At 42.3% G+C, this 21,764-nt stretch overlaps 1 protein-coding gene across 3 annotated transcripts in view; it reads left to right on the forward strand.

Moving 5' to 3' along the window:
• Positions 1–277: 277 nt before the first annotated feature.
• sdk1b (sidekick cell adhesion molecule 1b) overlaps positions 278–21,764 on the forward strand; it is a 249,036-nt gene continuing 227,549 nt past the window's right edge. The window contains exons 1-2 of one of the 3 annotated variants that reach the window (XM_086082685.1): positions 278–795; positions 1,181–1,584. In XM_086082685.1, coding sequence (XP_085938811.1) covers positions 1,434–1,584 — 151 coding nt within the window. In that variant the 5' untranslated portion in view covers positions 278–795; positions 1,181–1,433. Of the gene's footprint in view, positions 1,585–21,764 lie in introns of all 3 variants that reach the window. The other 2 variants (XM_086082686.1, XM_086082687.1) reach the window with 2 other exon arrangements.

Below are 21,764 nucleotides of genomic sequence, written 5' to 3' on the forward strand. Positions count from 1 at the left end.
AAATACATTTTATTCATGTTGATTTGTTACCGAATCAGAATTTTTTAATTAATCACCTGCATTGGTCGTGCAAGTGTACTTAATATTGTGACCTGTTAGTCAACGTCGGAATAAAGATTCCGCCCTCCTCTTACGTTTGCTTCCCGCCCCCCTCATTCGGTCTGTCCAATACGAACACCGGAGTCTACGGTTCCGGCCAATCAGCGACGAAGGATGCGACTGAATGGAAGTTTTTGACTTTGGAATAGATCGAGTGAAAAGATAAAATACAGTCGGTGAGACGAACTGACCGTGAAACGTGGTGGTGTGTGGAGAAAAGTACACCGATAGAGACACATTTCCCAATGTTGTCTTCTCTGACTCAGAGTGAATGCTTATGAAAAGGCGATATAAGGAAGGAGCCCCGTCTCTCTCGCCCTCCCTCTACCCCCCTCCTCCCCCCCAAGTGTTCGTCGAGGCAGGTGTTCGCTCGAGAGGGAGCTGCTCGCTTCACTCAGTCTGCGCCCTGAGCTTCAACAGGGTGCCGGCGGGGCTACGAAAGGAACCGCCAACTTTGAGGACCACAACCTCCGGCGAGAGTTGACGGAACCACGGATAGTCAAAGGACCGGTGAGGAGTCAGTGCGGGGTAGCACGGCGGCGGCGAAAGGGGACCCGTGACACAGCGGAAGAGCGCGGATACCCAACGGTCCTTCCTCCGCTTTTAAACCAACTTTTTGCCGCTTTTTTAACAAACTCTTCCCCGTGTCCTAACAGCCGAAAACATACCGGCTTTGAACTAAAGAGCACAAACAAGGTATTTAATCGTTCTCTTTTGGTTTTATGCTAACCTGTTGTGCCACCGGCGGTGCCCGCCGCGCTTAACCGAGGAAGGCGTCCCCTCTGCGGGAAGAGTGAACCGCCAGCTGCGGGCTAACTAGCAGGCTACTAGTTGGGAGTACTAACTAACTAAGCGGTTAAAGTGAGGGCGGTCCGCGCATATCTACACTTGGAGTATTTGAACTAACCGAGAAAGGCTTAATTTGGACAGAATTGACGTTTTTTTTTATTACTGCTGGGTTTCACAGCGAATCATCGGGGCAATTTCCCCGAGGACAATTAACCAAGCCTTGGACAAAGTGGGATTGACGGTCGATAGCGGAATAAGCGGATAAAACGCACACTCAAATGTGTTAATTCAGCAGGTCAACCCGCATGGAAGCGAGGTGCACCGGCCGGGCGATGGAACACGCGGACTCCGCCACAGCACGTCCACATCGCCGGGTGCTCGAGCCGTGAAGTCGCGCTGCCCCGGTGGCTCCGCTCCTTCCCTCAGCTGACTTTTGAACACCGAGACCGACTGAAGTCATCAACTGTGAGCCGGAGCAGAATTTACGGATCTGGGAATTGGAATTTACTTCACCGGGAGTGGACATTGTTGCCAGAGGCTGCCGTATGCTGGGGTTTTGCCGGTTCGGAGGCTCCCCGGAGGCCGTGGAAGGATTCTCCCCGGGGAGGGTGAGGATGATGCTGAGAAACAGGCGGGCGCCTCTCCTGCTCCTGCTGATGCTTCTTAGCTGCAGCTGCCACATGTTGCACGGCCAAGGTAAAAAAAAAAAAGAAAAAGAAAAAAAGTTGTACATGTATGTGATGTTTAATAAGTGTTGTCAATGGTGCCTTTTTAACGTGTGACATCAATCATCATTAACATGACATAAATTTGCTATCTTGCAAGTGGACAGCTATCCAAACAAAAATAGATATTCAACAACATTAAATCAAACCTTGTTTGTGAAAATTGTGTTATGCAGATGGATGTCTGCAGGATTAAGGTATTGGGGAGAGTACCCTTTCCAAGCATTGATAATCCCGCCCCTCTTTAGTCAATGACCTGCTTAACTGAGGCCCCTGATTTGACAATAGCAACACAAATGCAGTTCACACACATAAACCGGGCTTGCTTATTCAGTTCACTCCAGTTGGTTCATCTGTGACCCTGTTGCACGACTAAAAAGATCATTGTTAAAACACAGCAAAGAGAAATGAGAGACTGAAAAGTTAATGATTCCTCATTGATGTGCGTTGAGGTAATGGTGCGTTCCCATGTCTTCATGTGTTCATAGAGTAGAGTAAATGTGTGTGTGTGTGGGGTCTTGGGGAGGGGGTCAGACCAGGCAAAACAAAGAAGCAAAGAAAAAGGTCAGGCCCGTGTCAGCACACAAATGTTCTCTGGGTCACAGATGGTGCGGGGTGGGCGAAGGCTGAGACGCGGGGTTATGAGGAGGAGGGAGTTGGAGGAATGTCTGAGTGGGGTGGGCGAGCTAATTGTGAACGTTCGGAGAATTGGAAAGTGTCTGTGTCAGTGTGAAAGAAACAACACAAGGCGGTCGTGGGGGTGGGGGGGATTCTGCGGCGCGCCTGCTGTTTAATCGATGACGGCGGTATGACAACACCTCCGTGTGTGTGCCTTCTTTTTTCAGTCTGCACACCGCCTATCTTCACCTTCCATCCTGGGTGTTGAGGGGAGGGGGTGTGAGGTGGGGCTGCAGAGTCAGCTCTCATTCCGCACTCCCTCCTCCTCCTATGCGATGTCACGGTCTCAGCATCAGCAGCAGCAGCACCCAAGTTTATCCACGCACTTTAGTTGATGTGTTGCCATTGTGTAAACCAAGTGCAGTTTCCGCCAAGGGGGTAACAGGTAAACCCTTACCGAATCCACCTTATGCCCACGTTTTCCTTTTCGATCCATTCTTCTGTAGTATGGAAGAAGGCCGACAATTCTGTCAGCTTATCAACCAGCCGTGTGTGCCACTGTGACTAACCACCTCCCAGAAGAAGGGTAATAAAAGGTAGTACGGCTACAGTCGGATCATTTGGGACCCTTTACAATGCGAATGTAGTGACGTGTGCTGAAGTCTTATGGGGATTTTTTTTAAATGTGACAGGGGGAAAAAATGGGCTTGCATTCTGAAAGCTCTTAAAGTGTACTCAAGATCATCAACACAGCACACATGACCCGATCACCACTGACAATTACAAGTATCCTCGTCTAAACCCGAAGTCTGGCGTAGTACCGGTGAGAGGGAGCCAGGTCGCCACAGAGCATCCAGGCATACGGACAAAGTGTAGCAATGGAAGAAGTAGAAGAAGCTAAGCTAAATGTTTGCTTATCTGCTAACGACATTGCAGCTTTTTGTATGTATGTTACTCATCATTGGATGCTGCAGTTGCTTGTCTCCTTTCAAACTTAGTTTGTAGCAGATGTGTGACTCTGGTCAACTGTCGAAAGGAGACGGAATCTCTCCTCTTTCATCTATAACCGCTTCAAAACATCAAAGCATATGTCGGAATGGAGAGAAAAAAAAGATTTGTTGGTTTGTTATGATTGTATTATTATTTGATGGTATGTTATGTGTTTCTGTAAAACACTTTGTGACAGCTACGGCTGTTTGAAAGCACTATAAGGTTTTATGATTGTAAATATTGAACAGGTTTAATGTCAGCACTGACTGACACCCCGCATCATTGGCGACATGTGAGAATCGGGCCTTTGCTGATTTTGATCACAAGTGGAGGAAAAGTGTTCAATGGCCCAATTGTTGATATGCGTGTACCCCGCTTTAGCTTATCAGTATTGTATTGCTCAGTAACAACAACAACAACACTTGAGTTTTTCAAGATACAAGCCATTGTTCGGCTGACGTCTGCGATCAGAAATTTGTGATACGGGCGCTTTATGGTGGCAGTGAAGTATGATAGCACAAATTGTGTCTGTGTTGCGATGACATAACCCTTTAAGCAACTGATATTTGAACACAAGCAGTGGTGATACACAAATAGACAAAATATATCTGACTCAGAGTAAATTTTCTTTATCCTCTGCAAAGAACGACTAGTAATGTTACTCCTGAGGAATTGGGACGTCTCCTCCCCCTCCATGTATAGCCGTTTGTCTGTATATATATATATATACTGCCTCCTGGTGGCCACGGCACCAGAAGGGACAGAACAATGTCCATTGAACTGAACTTTTCTTGCTCCCCCACCAGGCCAAATTAGTTTTGTCATTCACTATCCGCACCGCAAACATTTGTGTTGTTTTCTTTTAGAGAGACGACAATGGATGGATGCCATTAACATTCATTTCAATCTGCAAAGATGATTTGAGATGCAAATATTTGGAATTATGAGCGAATTACACTCGTATCTCAAGGAACCACTTATCGTGTTTGTGGTCGTGTGGTGGTGCTGTCGTCTTATTGAGTCGATACGGCGCCACTCGGCCAATCCAAAGCTTTAGATTTTTTGTGTGTTCCGAGTCGTCTATCCCCAGCGTTTATTAGGACATTTTATTTTAGGTGGAGATGGATGAAATTCATGAGCAAGGGTTGATCCTACTCATCTCGCCATCCCTCCCTTCCTCTAGCCCCCCGCACCCACCCCCACCCCCCCACACACAAAGTCAATCGATGCCCACACCCTCATAAATGCAAGGCTTTATACGAGCCAACCCTCGTCTCAGGGAGCACATTTAAATAAGCTCATCGATCTTTCATTTTAGAGTTTAAGTGACGGCAGCATTTTACTGTCTCTCTTCCCCAGGCCCCCCTTCGCACCCCCCCTGCCTCTCATCTGTTCACCTCTCTGCTCTCCCTCCTTTTATTCATAACTTATCCCGCTGCTTCTTGACTGCCCCCGTGTCATTGAGTAGGTTCAGCCCCACAGCTGTTGGACTGATTTACTTTTCCATGCATGGATACTTGACAGAGCCTCACTCAGTACTTTACATTCAGATGGGAAGTCGATTAATATTACGTTTAATTGACAATGTTCATCATTTTCTATGTCACAAGCAGGATTAATCCCCCCCAAAATGCTGTGTGGTAAAGGGGGGGAGGCTTATATTTTTCGCTGTGTAAACTGACATCACCCTAGTTTTAATTTTGTAGCATTTTTTTTTAATGAGCCCTGACAAAGTTCCATGTAAAATTAGTCAGATGCCTAAAGTCAGTTGAGGTTAACATAACAACAGTGACGCGGATCATTTGGTTTCTAACAGCTGTCCCGGGTACTGTGCAATAATGATAATGGTTTACAAGTAGACAAAGTATAATGAAAAAATACGGCTGGTCGTTGTTAGTATTCCTAACCTTGGCCAAGGTAACATTTCGGAACGAGTATCATTCAGCCATATGAGTTGTGTTAGAAAAGTTCACGAAAGACTTATTTCACATCCTACAACATCTTGTGGTAAAGACGTATACCGGAGCACACGGTGATATCAGTCACAATAAAGCTAATTATAGACACCTATGTTGCACCAGCTGTTGTTTTTCATGAGCGAAAAGGTGTGGCGTTTATTTATTCTGGCAACTAATTGCGGCATGATTTCAGGAGAATATGACATTACATAATAATAAGTCAGACAAAATAAACCTCAATAAATAAGCATTTGGTCAAGCATGCAAATTTGCTGATTAGTTATCTGAGAAGGGATCTCAAATGTTGGAGAGGGCCAAAAATATTTAGCTCGACTCATCTTTATTAATATAGCGCTTTCCTAACAGCTGCAGCTGTAACAAAGTGCTTTAAAAGCAGAAAGGTCTTAGGAACATTTGCTGAATGTGACCCCCAATACCAAAACTGTGACAAAGGTCATTGTTTCATTTGCATTTTTTGGCCACTTCCAATAACATCTTGTGATTTTTCTTTGTCCTTTAACAAAATTATTGGCCCTTACTGGGCTAAGCTTAAAGGGGAAGTCAACCCCCTCAAAAATTCTTGACAATATTATGTTTTGTTCTATGCTGCCCCACTAGTCTAAATATGGTATTTTGGTTAATATTGCATTGGTGGAATATGAGTTCAGCAGCAAAATCCAGCCGTTTTTATCAATATCGGGGGCGGCCATTTTACCGCTTACTGTCGACTGAAGATGACATCAATGTTGCTCAGGTCTCAGGTAACAACCAATCACAGCTATGCTTCATATTCCACACAAATGTAATATTAATCAGTGTCATGTTTAGACTAGTGAGGTCACGTATAACCTATTATTGTCAAGAAATGTTGAAGGTTGACTTCCACTTAAGTCGCATTATGTAATTGACAGGAACGTTTCATGGTTAGCCTGAAATAGACTGGCATGCAGCATTAGCTAAACATGTACACACATACACACACGGTCACACTCATCATTGTCAAAGAGTTAAACCAAACATGAAAATGTACTAAAGTGTGATGTAATGAGGAGAGGGTAAATTAGACACCTCATCAAACGAATTAGACTGCATCACAGACACCCCATTACTTTTTTTTACCTCTTCAACACTGTTGGATCTGAATTGTTTTGGTACTTTATCTACCTTATGTTTATTATATTCCAATTGGAAGCTAAGCACACAGGACCGTGCTGTCAGTCACCTGAGGACTGAATACACGGATCTGTGGTAATCTAAACCGTGGCTAGCGAGGTAGTATATAAATCTTTTCCCTGTGCACACACGCTAGACTGTGTTTTACTTCCTTTCAAGTAGTTTGAATATTGGAGACCTCGGGGGTCACACTGGAGGCAGCAGTGTGTATGATCCTGTGATCGATGTCTGGGTTAAACAGGTTTAAGAGAGAGCGAGGTCCCTGGTCGACTCCCCTTTTTCTTGTCTGTCAGGAGGAACAAATCACCAAGCCTCTGCAGTCACATGACATTATGCATTTTTTTGCACTTGTGTGTGTGTGTGTGTTTGTGCATAAACGGTAGACTACTGTATAACTTAATGCAGGATGCGAGTTGTCAAATGTATTTATTGACCAGACAGTTTACCGAATGTGACAGACATTCTTTTGGAAAGACTAAGTATAATATTATCACCTGTGTGTTGAAAAGGGATTCAAAAGGCTGGTGCACAAAGAAGGGTGCATCCATTCTTTTGTGTTCACACTGCTACACAAACCCCTGGTAATTGACCGCGACTTCTTTGAGCCGGCTTACTTTTGTGCGGGCAAAGTTGCTGTGTGCTGAATTGGCTTCCTCACTGGGCAACGGTCATGAAACGCAAATGAAAGGTTAAAAAAATTCCGTTTGCTCTCTTAGAGAAATATGGAGCACACAATTGGAAATGATGCAGTTGTCTTGTATGTCGACATTGATGGATTTAATTTTAAAGTAAATATTCTTCTGAGGTGAAACCATCATCTCAGACGTTGGTATAACTGGCGAGACTTGCAGAGGTTTTGTGAGATTTCAGGCTCTTGGCAGGGTTGCTGAAGAAGCAGGCGTCGCTCTAACTAAACTAACAGCCTTTTTAGCCTTGGAAATATGACTTGAGCTAACGGGCACACACTGACGTCATACGGGTAAGACAAGCAAATTAAAAAAAGAAAAACAGGAATTGTCTTTTGTTTCAAGCAAAGGCTGTAACAGTAAAACATATACTCACTGTTCGTGGGGTATAGGGATAGGCAAAACAAACAACAAATCTTCAAAAAATGCTGATAAACCCCCAATGCACATTTTCTATAAAAACAGGGTGTTGTAAAAAGTCCACTTGAATTGACTTCCATTTCCAGAGCAACATCCTGCCACTCCTATCAAATTTTGCCCGTTTTTGTTGTTGTTGTTGAATGTAACGGTTTGATTCAAGGACCTCGCCTTGAGCCTTGCTCTGTGTCTACAATAGTGGAAAGGAATTATTAGAATTCGTTGCAGAAAGGCTTTCTTTTGAATGAGTCCAGATGGGACAAACTGATGTACGGTACTGTTGTATGAACTGATGTAACAAGAAATAATCTTTTCCTTTTTTATATTCTTGCAATAGTCTCAACACAGCAGAGTTGGATTTTGTGTCCTGGCAACAGTTTGCAGGCTTAAAGGTTGCGCATTTTGACCAGCAATTGACTGTGCATACTGAACTTAAATGAATCTTTATTAATAACCAGGTGGAAAACAGAGTGCAAAATGATTTTGATAATAACACGGCAAACAGATATTCTCATTCAACATTCCACTCCTCGCAGCGCTGAAGTACATCTAGTCATTTAATTTAACAGCAGGTCTAATAGAAGTCTCGCTGTCAAGTTGATCTTCTCCTAGAATTTTTGAATCAGTGTTGGAATTAGAACTGGCGATGATCCTGTGGATCGTATGAACAGTTTTTTTCCCCCCATCTTTCATTCATGGGTCGGGAACTGGAAAGTAACTCCAGATATTGTATCCAATTACTGGACGATTAATCGATAATTCTAATTATTAGATTACTTAAAACAATCAAAGTAAAATCTGACATCGAAGGATAAAATCGTGACATTGTTACCAAGGCTTGGCTGCCGCATGACGCTCGGATATAGTTTAGTACCAATCAGAGCAAATCTGTTTTCCATATTCAAATAAAGGAGAATAATGCCAGGTGTTCCGGACCAATTAGAATAGCTTGAAAAAGGGCATCTTGGGCTTTGCCAACCCAAATTATTTTTGCAAACACTGTTGTTCGGTTCACTTTTAATCACTTTATCAAATAAGGAAGAAGAAAATAGAAGAAAACATCTATGAAATACACTCAGCACATTTTATTCATGAGCTGCCGAAGGCCATAACTTCCATAACTCATGCCAAATTGTCACTCAACATGCAGAATGGCTAACAAGTTAACAGTGAACAGCCAATCAACTACACAGTCATTCGCTGACTCCCACGTCACTCACCTGGCAGCCAATACACTCAAGTCAGTCGACTACTCAATTAAGCAATGAGATCATTTGTAGAATACTCGATCCTAAACATTCTGTATACAGCAGCGGCAAGTCCAGTATTTAACCCAAAAATTTTGAGTTATGTTTGTCATGCATATTCAAAATGTTACATTCATTATCAGAGGTCATTGGAATTTAGTTCATCAAAGCAAATGAATGATGATAGGCTTCGTTATTGTGAGTCTTTAATGTTTGACAACAAAATGTATCAGCCAGTAATGCTTGTTTTCACTTGTGTTTTCCATTTATAAAAAAAACTAAAACAAAAAAACAAAACAGGATTTACGTTGTTTTATAACATCAAAGTTGCCAGTAAATGCGCACATCCTGGAAAATGGGAGACATTGTGATAATATATTGCAAAATTGATGTTCTGACTGTAGAAAATTCAGAGAGGAATACTCTTCATTCGGAGAACATGGAAAATAACACAATTACATCCTCCCATTTCAATCCTTCACTTGGCTGCCCATAGCAAATTCACATTGCTCAGCCTCTGCATGTTTTTTTTTGTTTTTTTTCCCTTCTGAAGGCTTCTGTTGCGTCGGTGATGTTTGAATGTTGCTTTGGCATAGTGAACCGCCGGTCCCTGGATATTAGTGAGGTTGTGATGACATCAAAACAAGTGTTACATTTGCGTGATTGTGTACTCTGTGTATTAGAGCCCCGTGATTTGCTTGTTCAGTACACAAGCTGCACCCTTCTGCAGGTGCGTGTTCCCAGTGCGGAGCGTTTGATCCGCCACAGGTGTTTTGAGAGGGAGGCTGCCTTCACATTCATATGCATGTGTGTGTTCGTGTGTGTGTCTGCATCACTTCTACAAGCTCCAAGCAAGAAAAAAAGAGATCCTTTTTGATGTCACACAGGAATAAGCAGGAATTGCTGTATGTGTGTGTATGGCCAGAGCCTTTTTTTATTTTATTTTTTTTAAACCTATTCCTTTGATCTAAACTGGAGGGGGGCTTCGCCATGGCAGGTGGCTCCAGACTTGGCATGCGCAACAGAAGTGCATGTGTGTGTCTCCGCATGCACGCGCTCCTGGCCAAATTAAAGCAAAAGTGCCTGTGTTTGTTGTGAATGTAAAAAGCGCGCCTTAAAATTATTCATGTATGGATATCACACAGACATATGTTTGCTGTTTTACATGTGAGCACGCTTCTGTTACTGGGAACTGATAAATATGACAACCAAATATCAGCATATTGCTGACATTTTCAAATTAATTCATGGCTCAATGTGCAGAATTGCCGTTCGTACGTTTTTCATTAATTTGGAACCGAAAAATGTGAGAGATGCAAGGGTCATACAATTCACAATAGTTGAAAAAAATGTGAGTGATGAAAGGGTCATAAAATTCATCATAAAAAAGTCATGATTGCAATCAATCCCCCCCAAAAGATTTACAGTACTTCACTTAAAAACTCAATATATTTTAAATTAATTTTTTGATTAATTAATTTGAATGTTGTCTTCATTGAAAAAAAAGCACATCTTTTGAAAATCGAAAGGGCATTTCCAAGTGACCTCTGAAATAGTATTCATACCCACTGATTTTTTTTGTGTGTGTGACCTTAATGATCACAAACTTGAAAGTATTGTGTTGAGATTTTATGTGATAATCAACAGAAAGTGGCACATTGTTAAGCCGGACGAAAAAGATTGTTTTCCAAATTTTAAGCGAATAGAAATCTAACGCCTTGTGTGCATTTGTATTCACCCCCGTACACTCCGATACAGCTTAATACAGTACAATTCAGTGCAATCAATTGCCTTCAGAAGTCACCTAATGAGTGGAGTCCACCTGTGTGTAATTTACTCTCAGTAAATAAATACACCTGTTCTGTGAATACCTCAGCAATTTGTTCGAGAGCACTTGGTGAACAAAACAGCATCATGAAGAAGACCAAGGCACTCATCAGACATGTCAGGAATAACGTTGTGGAGAAGTTTAAAGCAGGCTAAGGTTATATTAAAAAAAAAAAATCCCAAGCTTTGATCTTTGATCTTTGATCTTTGATCTCTCTCATTTTTTGATGATGAAAAAATTTGAAAAAGTTTGGCACAACTTCAAATCTACGAAGACATGGCCCTCCACCTAAACTGACAGAACGAGCGAGGAGAGCACTAGTCAGAGAAGCAGCCTAGAGGCTCATCCATGGTCACTCTGGACAAGCTGCAGAAATCCACAGCTCACATGGGAGAATTTGTCTATAGGCTCACTAGAAGTCGTACACTCCCAAAAATCTGGCCTTTTTTGGAGGAGAGGCAATAACAAGTCTCATTTGCCATGCAAGGGAACACCGCAAATGTGGGAAAAAAAAAATTACAACAACTGTTGAGATGCTGTTCTTCAGTAGAGACAGGGAAATTAGTCAGAGCTGAAGGAAAGATGAATGTAGCTAAATACCGATTAATCCTGGGAAAAAAACAACCTGTTGGAGGCTGCAAGGGACTCGAGACATCGGGAGATTGTTCTTCCAAGCAAGACAATGACTTTAAAACATGAGAGCTACAATAGAAAGTTTTAGATCAAAGACCATCCATGTGTAAGAATGACCCAGTCAACGTCCAGACCTAAATACCACTGGGCATCCCTGGCAGGACTTGAAAATTGCTGTTCACAGGTGCCCTCCATCCAATCTGGGCGAGCCTGAGCTATTTTGCAAAGAAGAATGGGCAAAAATGTCCGTGTCCAGATGTACAAAACTGGTAGAGTCTAGAGAGCAGGGGTACTCAAGTCCGGTCCTCGAGAGCCCCTATCCAGCCTGTTTTCCATGTTTCTCTCCAGGATTTTCATCTTTAATTGTCACTTTTATTTATTTATTTATTTATTTTAGATTTAATTGACTGACAGTCAGGTACCACTAGCAGTTAGGTAAAAAACCAGTGACTTGCTGCTGTGCACATTGTCAAGGGGGCCAACCAACCAAAAACAAACAAACTGTTCAAATGTATTCAATCAGTGAAACTTACATCCACACAATGCCTTCAGGTAAAAGTTCTAATCTTCCACAAGTTCAGTCCACCAGGACTCAGACAGGCTAATATCAGGAAGAGTGAACTTTTGTGACATGCTCCTGTGTTCTTGTGAGCCCGGAATGCTTGATGTGCTTCAAGCCTCCAGTCTGAGAGAATCAATGAGCACAAGATTGGAATGCTCAGGTGAAAACCAATCACGTTGTTGGCACCTGGAAAGAATGAATAGGAGGGACGAAAGGAAAGAATCGGAGGAAAAAATCCAGCCCAAGTAAAAAGCACATTCCCCTCGTCTGGTACGCTGAACCCTTTCTGTCGCATTGACAATGACGCTACCTGACTGATGGACAGTTCTGTGCTGAGTCAAGATTCTGGTCCTCACACTACTTTCCTCCTAAAATGCATCTGGAATATAGGAGCTTTTATGCATGGTTGTGTGATATTCGCGTATGGATGGTGCACTTTGACATGATAAAACTATGTCGACAGAGCCAAAGTAGCGGCGTCTGCTTCAGCCTCCCCCACAACACTAAAAGATCGTTTGTAGTCTCTTTTTTCCTGCCATCATATGTGCTTGTAGCTCCAGATCGACTCCCTGAAAATACTAAATTCTTCTGCCTACTGTATACAGGGGGGGGGGGGGTCACTAGTTTATGACTTTACCAACATTTCGAGGTTGAGAACTAGTTTGCACAGCGGTGTAAGGATACGTCATCACGTGGCACAAGAGGGCACACTTAGTGATTGCCGTTCTTAACGTTTTTCATTGGATTGTTTAGTGTATATATGGCCTAAAGGTGTGCAGATATTTACCGTAGTTATGACTTTATGACTATGTTCCATCAAGCAGTACGGTTCTGTTCAATTCAATTCAATTCATTTTGACAGAAAAAGCTGAGCCGACTCAGTAACCGGGGATCTTCATTTTCGACTCTACTGGGTCCACAACATAGCGACACTCTGGTAGATAGTGGGCCAAATCGTAGTGAGCCGTAGCGCTCCTGTCTCGATATGGTCTGTCATGAATACTGTCAAAAGACCGTGAGAAAACTTGGGACAACTTGAATTCGGAGGGAAAAAAACCTACATCTCAAAGCGCACCACTACTTGGGTAAAGCAGGCTGCTGTGGACCGCTGGGAATTGAGCACAAACGTAGCCTAGTCAGGCATGCGTTTCCACTGCCACTTGTGCAGGTGAGATAGTGAGATGGCTGTGTCAGCTATGTGAACATTTTGACATATCAGAACATTCATTGTTAGGCAGGCGACTGTGGAGAGTTCTCCACCAGTCAGTTGACAGGGGTGGCTCCAGGGCCACCCTTTGAAAAAGCATTCCACACTTTTAACCAGCACCCCGAAAAGAGTTACTGAATGTGGGCATGGTTCTTACTAGAAACAGTACCAAAGTGAACCATACCGGGCAGTAGAATCAAGACTTTAAGGATAAAGATTTTTTTTTTTTAGCGTAGAGAATTTTGTTAGTATCTGACTATCTCTGTTTGCGCAAATAGCCATCTAAGAATGTCTGCTTCATTTCAGACTGCTGTTCCCATTGTAATGAAAGGGATATTTTGACTGACATGTTGATTGGATGATGATGAGAGGATGTTGTCGGAAGAGTGTGGAAATGAACGGCGACGGATAAGATGAGCAAATATGCTTCAAGAAGGAGAAGTAATCAAAAGGGTGGGGTAAGGAAATCGGATTGAAGAGTGGATAGGGTGTCAGAATTTTGGGTCACTGGAGAATATTGGTAGATTTGAAAGGACAGCGCAGAAGGATGGGACGTGGTGGAGGCAGTCTGAGATTCACGGTCCTGACAGATGAAGAGAATTCCTCAGAGAAAGAGAAAATAGTTTGATGGTTAATGGACTTGCTTTATCTCCTCCCAGTACCGTTCCTCTAATTCCTCTCCAGCTGTCTCCATATTTGTATCCAATCATTAGACAATTTGGTTTCCTGCGTCTCTCGCACATATTCCATCCTATAACTGAGAAGACACACACAAATACGGACTCTTCTCCCATTTTACCATCTTGTGGCAAAGTAAATGTGTCTCTCTCCCCAGATTTACTGTGTTCTGTTAGTGTGGGAGGAGAAAGGCAAACAAATGAAAGCGTTCGCGTGGAGAGAAAGGAGAAATTAATTATCCCATTTGCTTGTTCATGCAAACTCCTCTCGGTTGCACCACGCAAAAGGCTGCTTCAGTGTTTGCACAAAGACCCCCCCCCCCCCCCCCCCCCACACACACACACACAGACCCTCATGCGCTCAGTCATCTTGTGTTAGTTATATTCCAACCTCCTGACTTTGGCTGCTGCTGGAATTGTGCTTGTGTTTGACTCAGCAAAATGTCTTTGCCACTGCATTTTCAACCTGCCATTATATTAGCACCGTGGATAAGCTTGAGCTATTTAGCTATTTAGTCCTGAAATGGTGTGTACGTACGTGTGCGTTACATTTTTCTCAAATGTTGTGTATGTACAGTGAGTACTCACAATTTTTATGCCCCTAAGTACAATATGGAAGAAAAAAAATTAGTTATACCAGATTACCAGAATAGGAAAATATCTTAGATACATTATATAGAGTACATTTGACTCTAAACAGAATCTATTTGGTCCCACTCTAAACAAAATTTACACTTGGAAGAGTACAATTTACTCAGTGTTTAAGTGTTAGTAAAAAAAAGTTACACAAGTGTTGATGAACAAACTCGTGACTTAGGAAACTGCTACTCTATCACCTGAGCTACACCACTCGTACTGCTTACTTATAAGGAGACCAAAATCAGATTTTGATCTCTTGGAATTACGATTCCAGCTGACATGAGTGATCTACTAATGTCCAACCTGAAGTTGTTTGTTTGTTCCTCAACCCTTGAGTGTTTATTTTATTTTATTTTACTCTCTTCCAAGTGTAAATTTTACTCTCTTTCGAGTGGAGCCAAATAGACTCTGTTTAGAGCAAAATTTACTCTACAGAGTTTATTTACCGTGCAGAGGTAAAACGAGTAGTGAAATATCGTCCATCTTCAATGTTCTACAGGACTTATGTCCCTATTAGGGTCACAGGTGAGCTGGAGCCTATCCTACTGAACTGGTCGCCAGCCAATCGCAGGGCATATTGTGTACAGTGTTGGAAAAGTTCCTTTTCTACGCAAACTGGCAAAGTTAAGCTAACACATTTTAAAATGAACTAGTTCAATTCATATTTCATAATTGAATTTTTTTTTAACTAAGTTCATCGGTCCAAAAATGAATTAGTTCCACATACTCCAATACTGTTTTTTTTTGGGGGGGGGGGGGGGGTGATATCAGACCGATATCAACATTAATATCAGATCGGGACACCCTACTATTAATTGGTATAGGCCCTAAAAAAAAAAAACATACTGGTGTGTCTCTATTGGCAGTATCTTTGTTTTTTTCTCTCCAAAATCTGAACCATTTGGCATTTGACCAGCGTTCCTGACTGAATTGTGTTCAGCCCTTCTTAAGTTTGCACTGTGCATGTGTTCTTAGCTTAGGAGCGTTTGATATATTACATGCATTTATTCTGTCGAGGCTATCACCTGCTGCTGCGTTTGAGTCCCACCTTCTATCGGTATCATTTCAGCACTCACGCTGCCACCTGTCTGCAGTTACCGAAGGCCAATTTGTAACAGTCGTCGCTAAATATGTGTCGCACACTTCCAAACAAGATCCCATTTGCTGCGTCGTGCTATATGATTGCTATTGTGACTGTAGCCTCTAATTGTTCTGTGAAACAATACGATTTCTTGTCAAAGGCAGCGTGTGCGGGCTTGGCTCCAACAATCTGCTGCTCTGCCATTCAGACATCCTCATGCCAGGCAAGCAAGCCTTAATGGCTTTTGTGTTTGCGCGTGTTGCATTTGGGGCTCTGTATTTTCTGCTCCGTATACTTCTTTGCCAAATTGACTTGATTAGTGCTTGCACACTCACTTTGTCTTCTTCAGTGGCTTATTAGGATGTCACACACATCAAGGTGTGTGTGCGTGTTTACCTTGTGTACCGGAGCATTTTAGCCCATTATGCAGGTGGATAATTGCCTTGTGGAAGTGTATTTGATTTTGCTTTTAAAGCACATCTTTTCAAATTTTCTTTTTTTCTTTTTGGACAAAGTGAGCGCTTCAGTCATCTACACCTCCCTTCTTCCCCCCCCCCCCCTCTTCACTCTTATTCCTCACATTATGATAGCTCTGCCCAATGCTTTTCTAAATCTAATTAGTTTGTATCATGGATGTATTAGGCTTGTATAATGGCACAGCTGGGCCTTTCTCATTTTACACACACACACACCCACCCACACACACACACTTGTGGTAGTTTCCACATTTTAAGGAGCTTTTCAGATCCCCTTTCATTTTACTTCTTGGTCTGCGCTCGCTCTCTTTTTCCATGCCGTCACCCTCACCTCCCCCCGCTGCACACAAACTTTCCTTTTTGATTCCGTTGACCGGCCTCTTGCTACGGCTGTCGTTTCCCCCCCTACCTCTCCACCGCCCTCACATGCACACTCCTGTCCCCATTTCCTTCCCTTCTCACTCACATTTTGATGTCCCTCTGACTCCATACAAGGGGATCCATTCCAGAGGGGCGAGGGGGGGTGGGTCCATTAGCTGCCCCCTTTGGCACCAGCTGTCGGTCTGAGTCAATGACTTTGTACTCTTTTTACCGTGCGTGTGTGTGTGAGAACAAATGAGTAAGAGTCGAGGGGTATTTGGTGAATGTGGTTGGTAACCCAATCTGGGACCGCATGCAGTTAAAAGCATCAGGTTATAACAACTGCCAGGCCTGCCAGCACTTGCGGGGGCAAGGATAGAAGGACAAATGGGGTGTGGTACCTTACAGCAGTGTATGTGTATGTGTGTGTGTGTGTGTGTGTGTGTGTGTGTGTGTGTGCATGCCCGAGGTGGGGGGTTAGGGGACATTGTTGAGCAGTCGGTGATTATGGGGACCCGGAGTTGTTAATTTGTGTAATCAGTGTATAATTGCCATGGAGGAAAGCATATTAATCAGACCAGAATAAGTTTCCGGTCCGTCATGTAGTTATTCATTAGTCAACCTCATTCGGCCAATCACAGGCATGCTGGGGGCTGGAAATACCGAGTGAGCAAATCACATGTTTCACTAGCCACTTATACACACCATAAGAGCTGTAATATAAGGCCGAGCACTTATCTGCATTTGCCTTTTCTACAGAACCCAGTACGAGAGAGGTACTGCTGCAATGGTGTGCGCTTTCGCACTTAACTCTTCAATTGGGGTCTCGGGTGTCAAACTTAACACTGCTGTCTTGCTTTTACGGCATTCCCTTAACTCACAGATGCCGGCCTGCCTCTATGGCTGCAATACTAGATCTAAAAGGTGGAATATTTGCCTGATGAAATCGATCCCCATCCAAAAAGGGGCTAGCGATTAGCCCGTCTGCCTCACAGTTCTGAGGCTGAGGGTTTGAATCTTGGGTCCTGGTCTTCCTAGGCTGGAGTATGGATCAGAAGCTTTTCCGCAATTAAATATATTTCATTATATATATACTGTGTATATATGTATTTTTTTTAAATGGGAAGTTTTAAGCAAAATAGGGAAAATGCGACCATATTTGGTGCCGTCTAGTTCATTGACGACTCTAAATTGTCTGTATAGATAGCATAGACAATTCTCAATGTTATATATGTATTCTAGGTGAAAGTTTCAAAAAGTAACAAGTTAACTGATTCACAACAACAATTTTGAGGGCATGGCCACAACCCCAACGACAATTTTCCTTTTCTATCCCATGGTTCATACTGTACCTAATGCTGGTTCTCCTTTACATATAAGGAAGTGCTTGTTTTATGGACTTAAATGGGGATTGAATTAGTCTCCCTCACATTAATTATGGCCATAAATGTCTGTGTGCAGCACTTTCAGCAGATTTTTTAATGCTTTCTGTACACTCATCAAATAAGTTGTTGCCCCGGGTGTTCTCTTGGGAGGCCTGATAGCCAGGGAACTGAAATGAGAATTTGACGGAATTAACCATCAATCTACACACAATTGGCACATTTCAGTGGTCAATATTGAAGATATGCCAAGCATGCTTTTGTGCTAAATGTCAAACATGTATGCAAACGATTAAAACATGTTTGCAACTTGACTTACAAGAGTAGTCTGCTTTGTAGCGCAGAGCTCCGATTTCTCTAATTTGTCTAAGGATGACGAAAGCTTTAACCCCAGCTAATCTCACAGTCTATAATGCTCTTGGCCTCCTACACTCGATTAATAAATGGTTAAACAAGTCCAAACACAAACAAACGCATCTTTTTAGGAGTGGCATTACAATCGGTGGTATAATGGTGTGAACTGTATGGCGTGAATTTGTGATATAACAAAAAATTTCCACATCAAAACCGTCTTCAGTGTATACGTCAGAACTGCGGCCTGATCCCCATTGGCTTTGCAACCCAGCAGGACGCCAAACATTACAACATCTCCCAGCGGGTAAGAGGAACCACAACATGCTAACCTACAAATTACACAGTAGAGCAACATGAAACGGAGGGGGGAAAGAAATGCTCTGCTTCCCAGATTGAAGTCCATAAAGCTTTTGTAGACTGCCAACATATACTTTAACAGTTGTTTGTGCCTGCTGCGACATTTATGCCGCATTTCTATAGATATTAAAGTTAGTCAACTGAAGATTTTCATATCTTGATTGGCTCACTCCAGCTAAACACAAATTGGCATAGATTGTATCGTCCACAGTGTCTTCTTTTATTGAGACTAAACGATTGGGTTTGTCACTCAAGGAAAAGGTTCAAGAGGGGCTCAAAGAATCCGTTTTTTCGTAAACAATTAAGGGTTGTCGACGCCAATATGATGACAGTTGAGTCGATGTTTACAAGTTGTCGCTGACACGTTGATATTTTTTCAGTGCAGTACTATCTTTAATTTGTATTCTTCCAAACTGCAGGCAACACTGACTACGTTTGTCACACCAAATGTCAACAACAAGTGATGAAGTCGACTAGTCAACTAATCTTTTGTGACAATACAGTTCTTTCACAACAAAAATATTTTATTGCACCGTAGTATATGCCAACATATACTCTACAGAGAGCAGTGACTCATTTGACTCGAGAAAGATTTGGTTCTGAAATGATCACCTTTTTTCAGGCTATTTAGTTTGGTAGTTATTAATGACTTAGCTATTTAGATACTCTAAATAGCTAGTAGGATTATGCAAAAGTGGTTTTCACACAATTTTATTTTAATGTAACTATTAACATCTAATAAATGTGCGGCTGGTGGACTTATTTTATACATTTTGTGTTAACAGAACATTGACAACGAAAAGGGGCCATGACCCACTAAAACCCTCCATAAACAACTCAATTGGCACCCACTTTCTAACCTACATGATTGTAGTGGAACCCATGCCATGAATTTTCAGTCTTAACAAGTCAGACCGGCAGTTACTGAGTGCAACTGTTTTATTTTTTTCTCTCCCGGCAAGCAAGTAATTTTACACATCTTGAGACGTTCAGTTCGGCCCCGACAAAATTGAACTGCTTATGTGACTCAAGCAGAACTGCAAGGCAACATGTAGTCAGCCATAAATAGCTTCAAGATGTATAGTAATTGGATTTGAGTGGCACATTCGCATCTTCCACACAGCAAGCGACATCAGCTTCGCTGTCTTTCTCTGGATCTTGAGTTCCTGTGAGCTGCTCCCCTTTGTCTAAAGCTCCGTGGCATTTCGCAATGATCAGTTTAGCGCACCGTCAAATTAAATTTCTTAAAGCTTGAGTAAGAAAATTTAATATAAAATGGACCTTTCACACAAGTCAAACATATAAACATTTATAAGAATATGACAGCCAAACCTCGAGATGATACCGAATAAAGGACCTAAGGCAGTTGTTTGCTGGAAGAAAGGATGGGCAAAAATAACCCATTAATGGATGAATCGATCATTAAGGCATTGGTTACTGTAATTGTGCTGAATTGATAAAAACGTTATCAATATCACCTTAAATCTTTAATCCATCCATCTTTTCAAACTTGTCAATCCATGGATAGTTTTCACCTTTATAGCATGCTCCACAGCTTTTAATAGGGTTGAGATCAGGCGATGATGGTGGTCCCTATAACCATAGCCGCTAAAACTCCAATGTCATTTTTTGCAGCGTGGGCCGGTGTGCCGTCTTGCATAATGGTTTGCTCATTTTCCAGATAGATCAGATCACATTCTGCATGACAAATGTATCTCAACAGTTCTCTTTCGACCAAATGAACCGCAGGTAGGTTTCTACATGGTTTATTTCTGTTCCTGTTTTCACACCAGACAAAATTGCAGCAAGGAGGTCAAAAACAAAGCACAAGTTCAATTAAAATGGTGCAAAAGGTGCAAGTGTGAATTGTGAAAACACCCTTCAACACCACAGCAAAGTACAAATCTGTGTGTGTCCGCCTGAGGGTGTGTGTGTGTGTGTGTGTGTGTGTGTTTTAGTTAGCTTGTTAGCACTGCGCGAGAACCAAAGACCCCTTTTTTAATTACAGCTCTGAGATAATAAAGAGAGGAGGGGGGCAGGAGGGGAGGCAGTGAAGGAGGGTTGGTTTAATCTCACAGTTCGTTTCACCCGTTGCTTTTGGTTTTATACTTCCTTTTAAAGACATAAATCGCTGATCACCCGGAAGACAGGAAGGAGAGAGACGGAGTTAGAGGGGGTGGCAGAAAATAAAAATAAATAAATAAAATAAAAATTTATATAATCATACCATTAGATAATGTGTTTATTAACAATGATTTTTCTATTTGATTGAAAGTCAAAAGAATCACTTAATATGAAAATAACAATTATGTCATGGTTGCATGTATACATCAGTTTCTGTATTTTTGAATTACACTTCAAGTAAATGCATGTTTACTTTGCTACAATATCTTTCCCAGGGAGTGTATTTTGTATTAATATAAAATGTTACTGTGTGTGTCAAGAAAACAAATTGATCCAAAACAACTCAAGTCCAGACCATGAACGAATACTAAAACAACGGCAATTAGGACCGGCCAAGATTAATAAATTAACTCACAAAATAATTCAAATTGTAGCTGTAGCTGAAGTTTAAACGAGTTTTAAGCATTAAAATGTTGTTACAGTGCTTTTCTTCTGTAAAATGGTAATTATGCATGATAATATGCTCCACTACAGCCCTTGTTTTTGTGTAAATTTGGACTATATTTAAATATCTACAGGTAAACGTGGAAAAGAAGCTGCAAACAAGTTTAGAAATTCATCAATAAAACTTACATGTGTGTGTGTTTGGTTAAAAAATTAATAATACATGAAGACATTTTCCAGTTCTCTAATAGGGACACAGTCATTACTGGCGATTTACACCCCAAATTTGATGGATAACAGATATGAAATAACCTGTTATTGAAGTGTTTCTTGACAATAAATTGTTCTATGCAGCCCCACAAGTCTAAATACGGTATTCTGGTTAATATTGCGTTAGTGGAATATGAGTTAAGCAGCAAAATCCAGCTGTTTTTATCCATCTCAGGGTGCGACCATTTTGCCACTTGCTGTCGACTGAAGATGATGTTGCTCAGGTCTCAGGTAACAACCAATCGCAGCACAGCTTCAGAAAACAGGTGAGCTCTGATTAGTTGTTGCCCAAGCCCTGAGCCACATTGATGTCAACTTGGCAAAATGGCCGCCCCCTAAGATGGATGAAAACGGCTGGATTTTGCTACATCCATCCATCCATCCATCCATTTACTACCGCTTATCCGGGGTCGGGTCGCGGGGGCAGCAGCTTCAGGAGGGAAGCCCAGACTTCAACCTCAGCTCCTCCGGCAGGATCCCAAGGCGTTCCCGGGCCAGCCGAGAGACATAGTCCCTCCAGCGTGTCCTGGGTCGTCTCCGGGGCCTCCTGCCGGTGGGACATGCCCGGAACACCTCCCCAGGAAGGCGTCCAGGAGGCATTCGAACCAGATGCCCGAGCCACCTCTACTGGCTACTCTCAACGTGGAGGAGTAGCGGCTCGACTCTGA

Source organism: Leptonotus elevatus, chromosome 8, assembly GCF_054856555.1.
Source record: "Leptonotus elevatus isolate MCC_2025b chromosome 8, RoL_Lele_1.0, whole genome shotgun sequence".
Classification (NCBI taxonomy): Eukaryota; Metazoa; Chordata; class Actinopteri; order Syngnathiformes; family Syngnathidae; genus Leptonotus; species Leptonotus elevatus.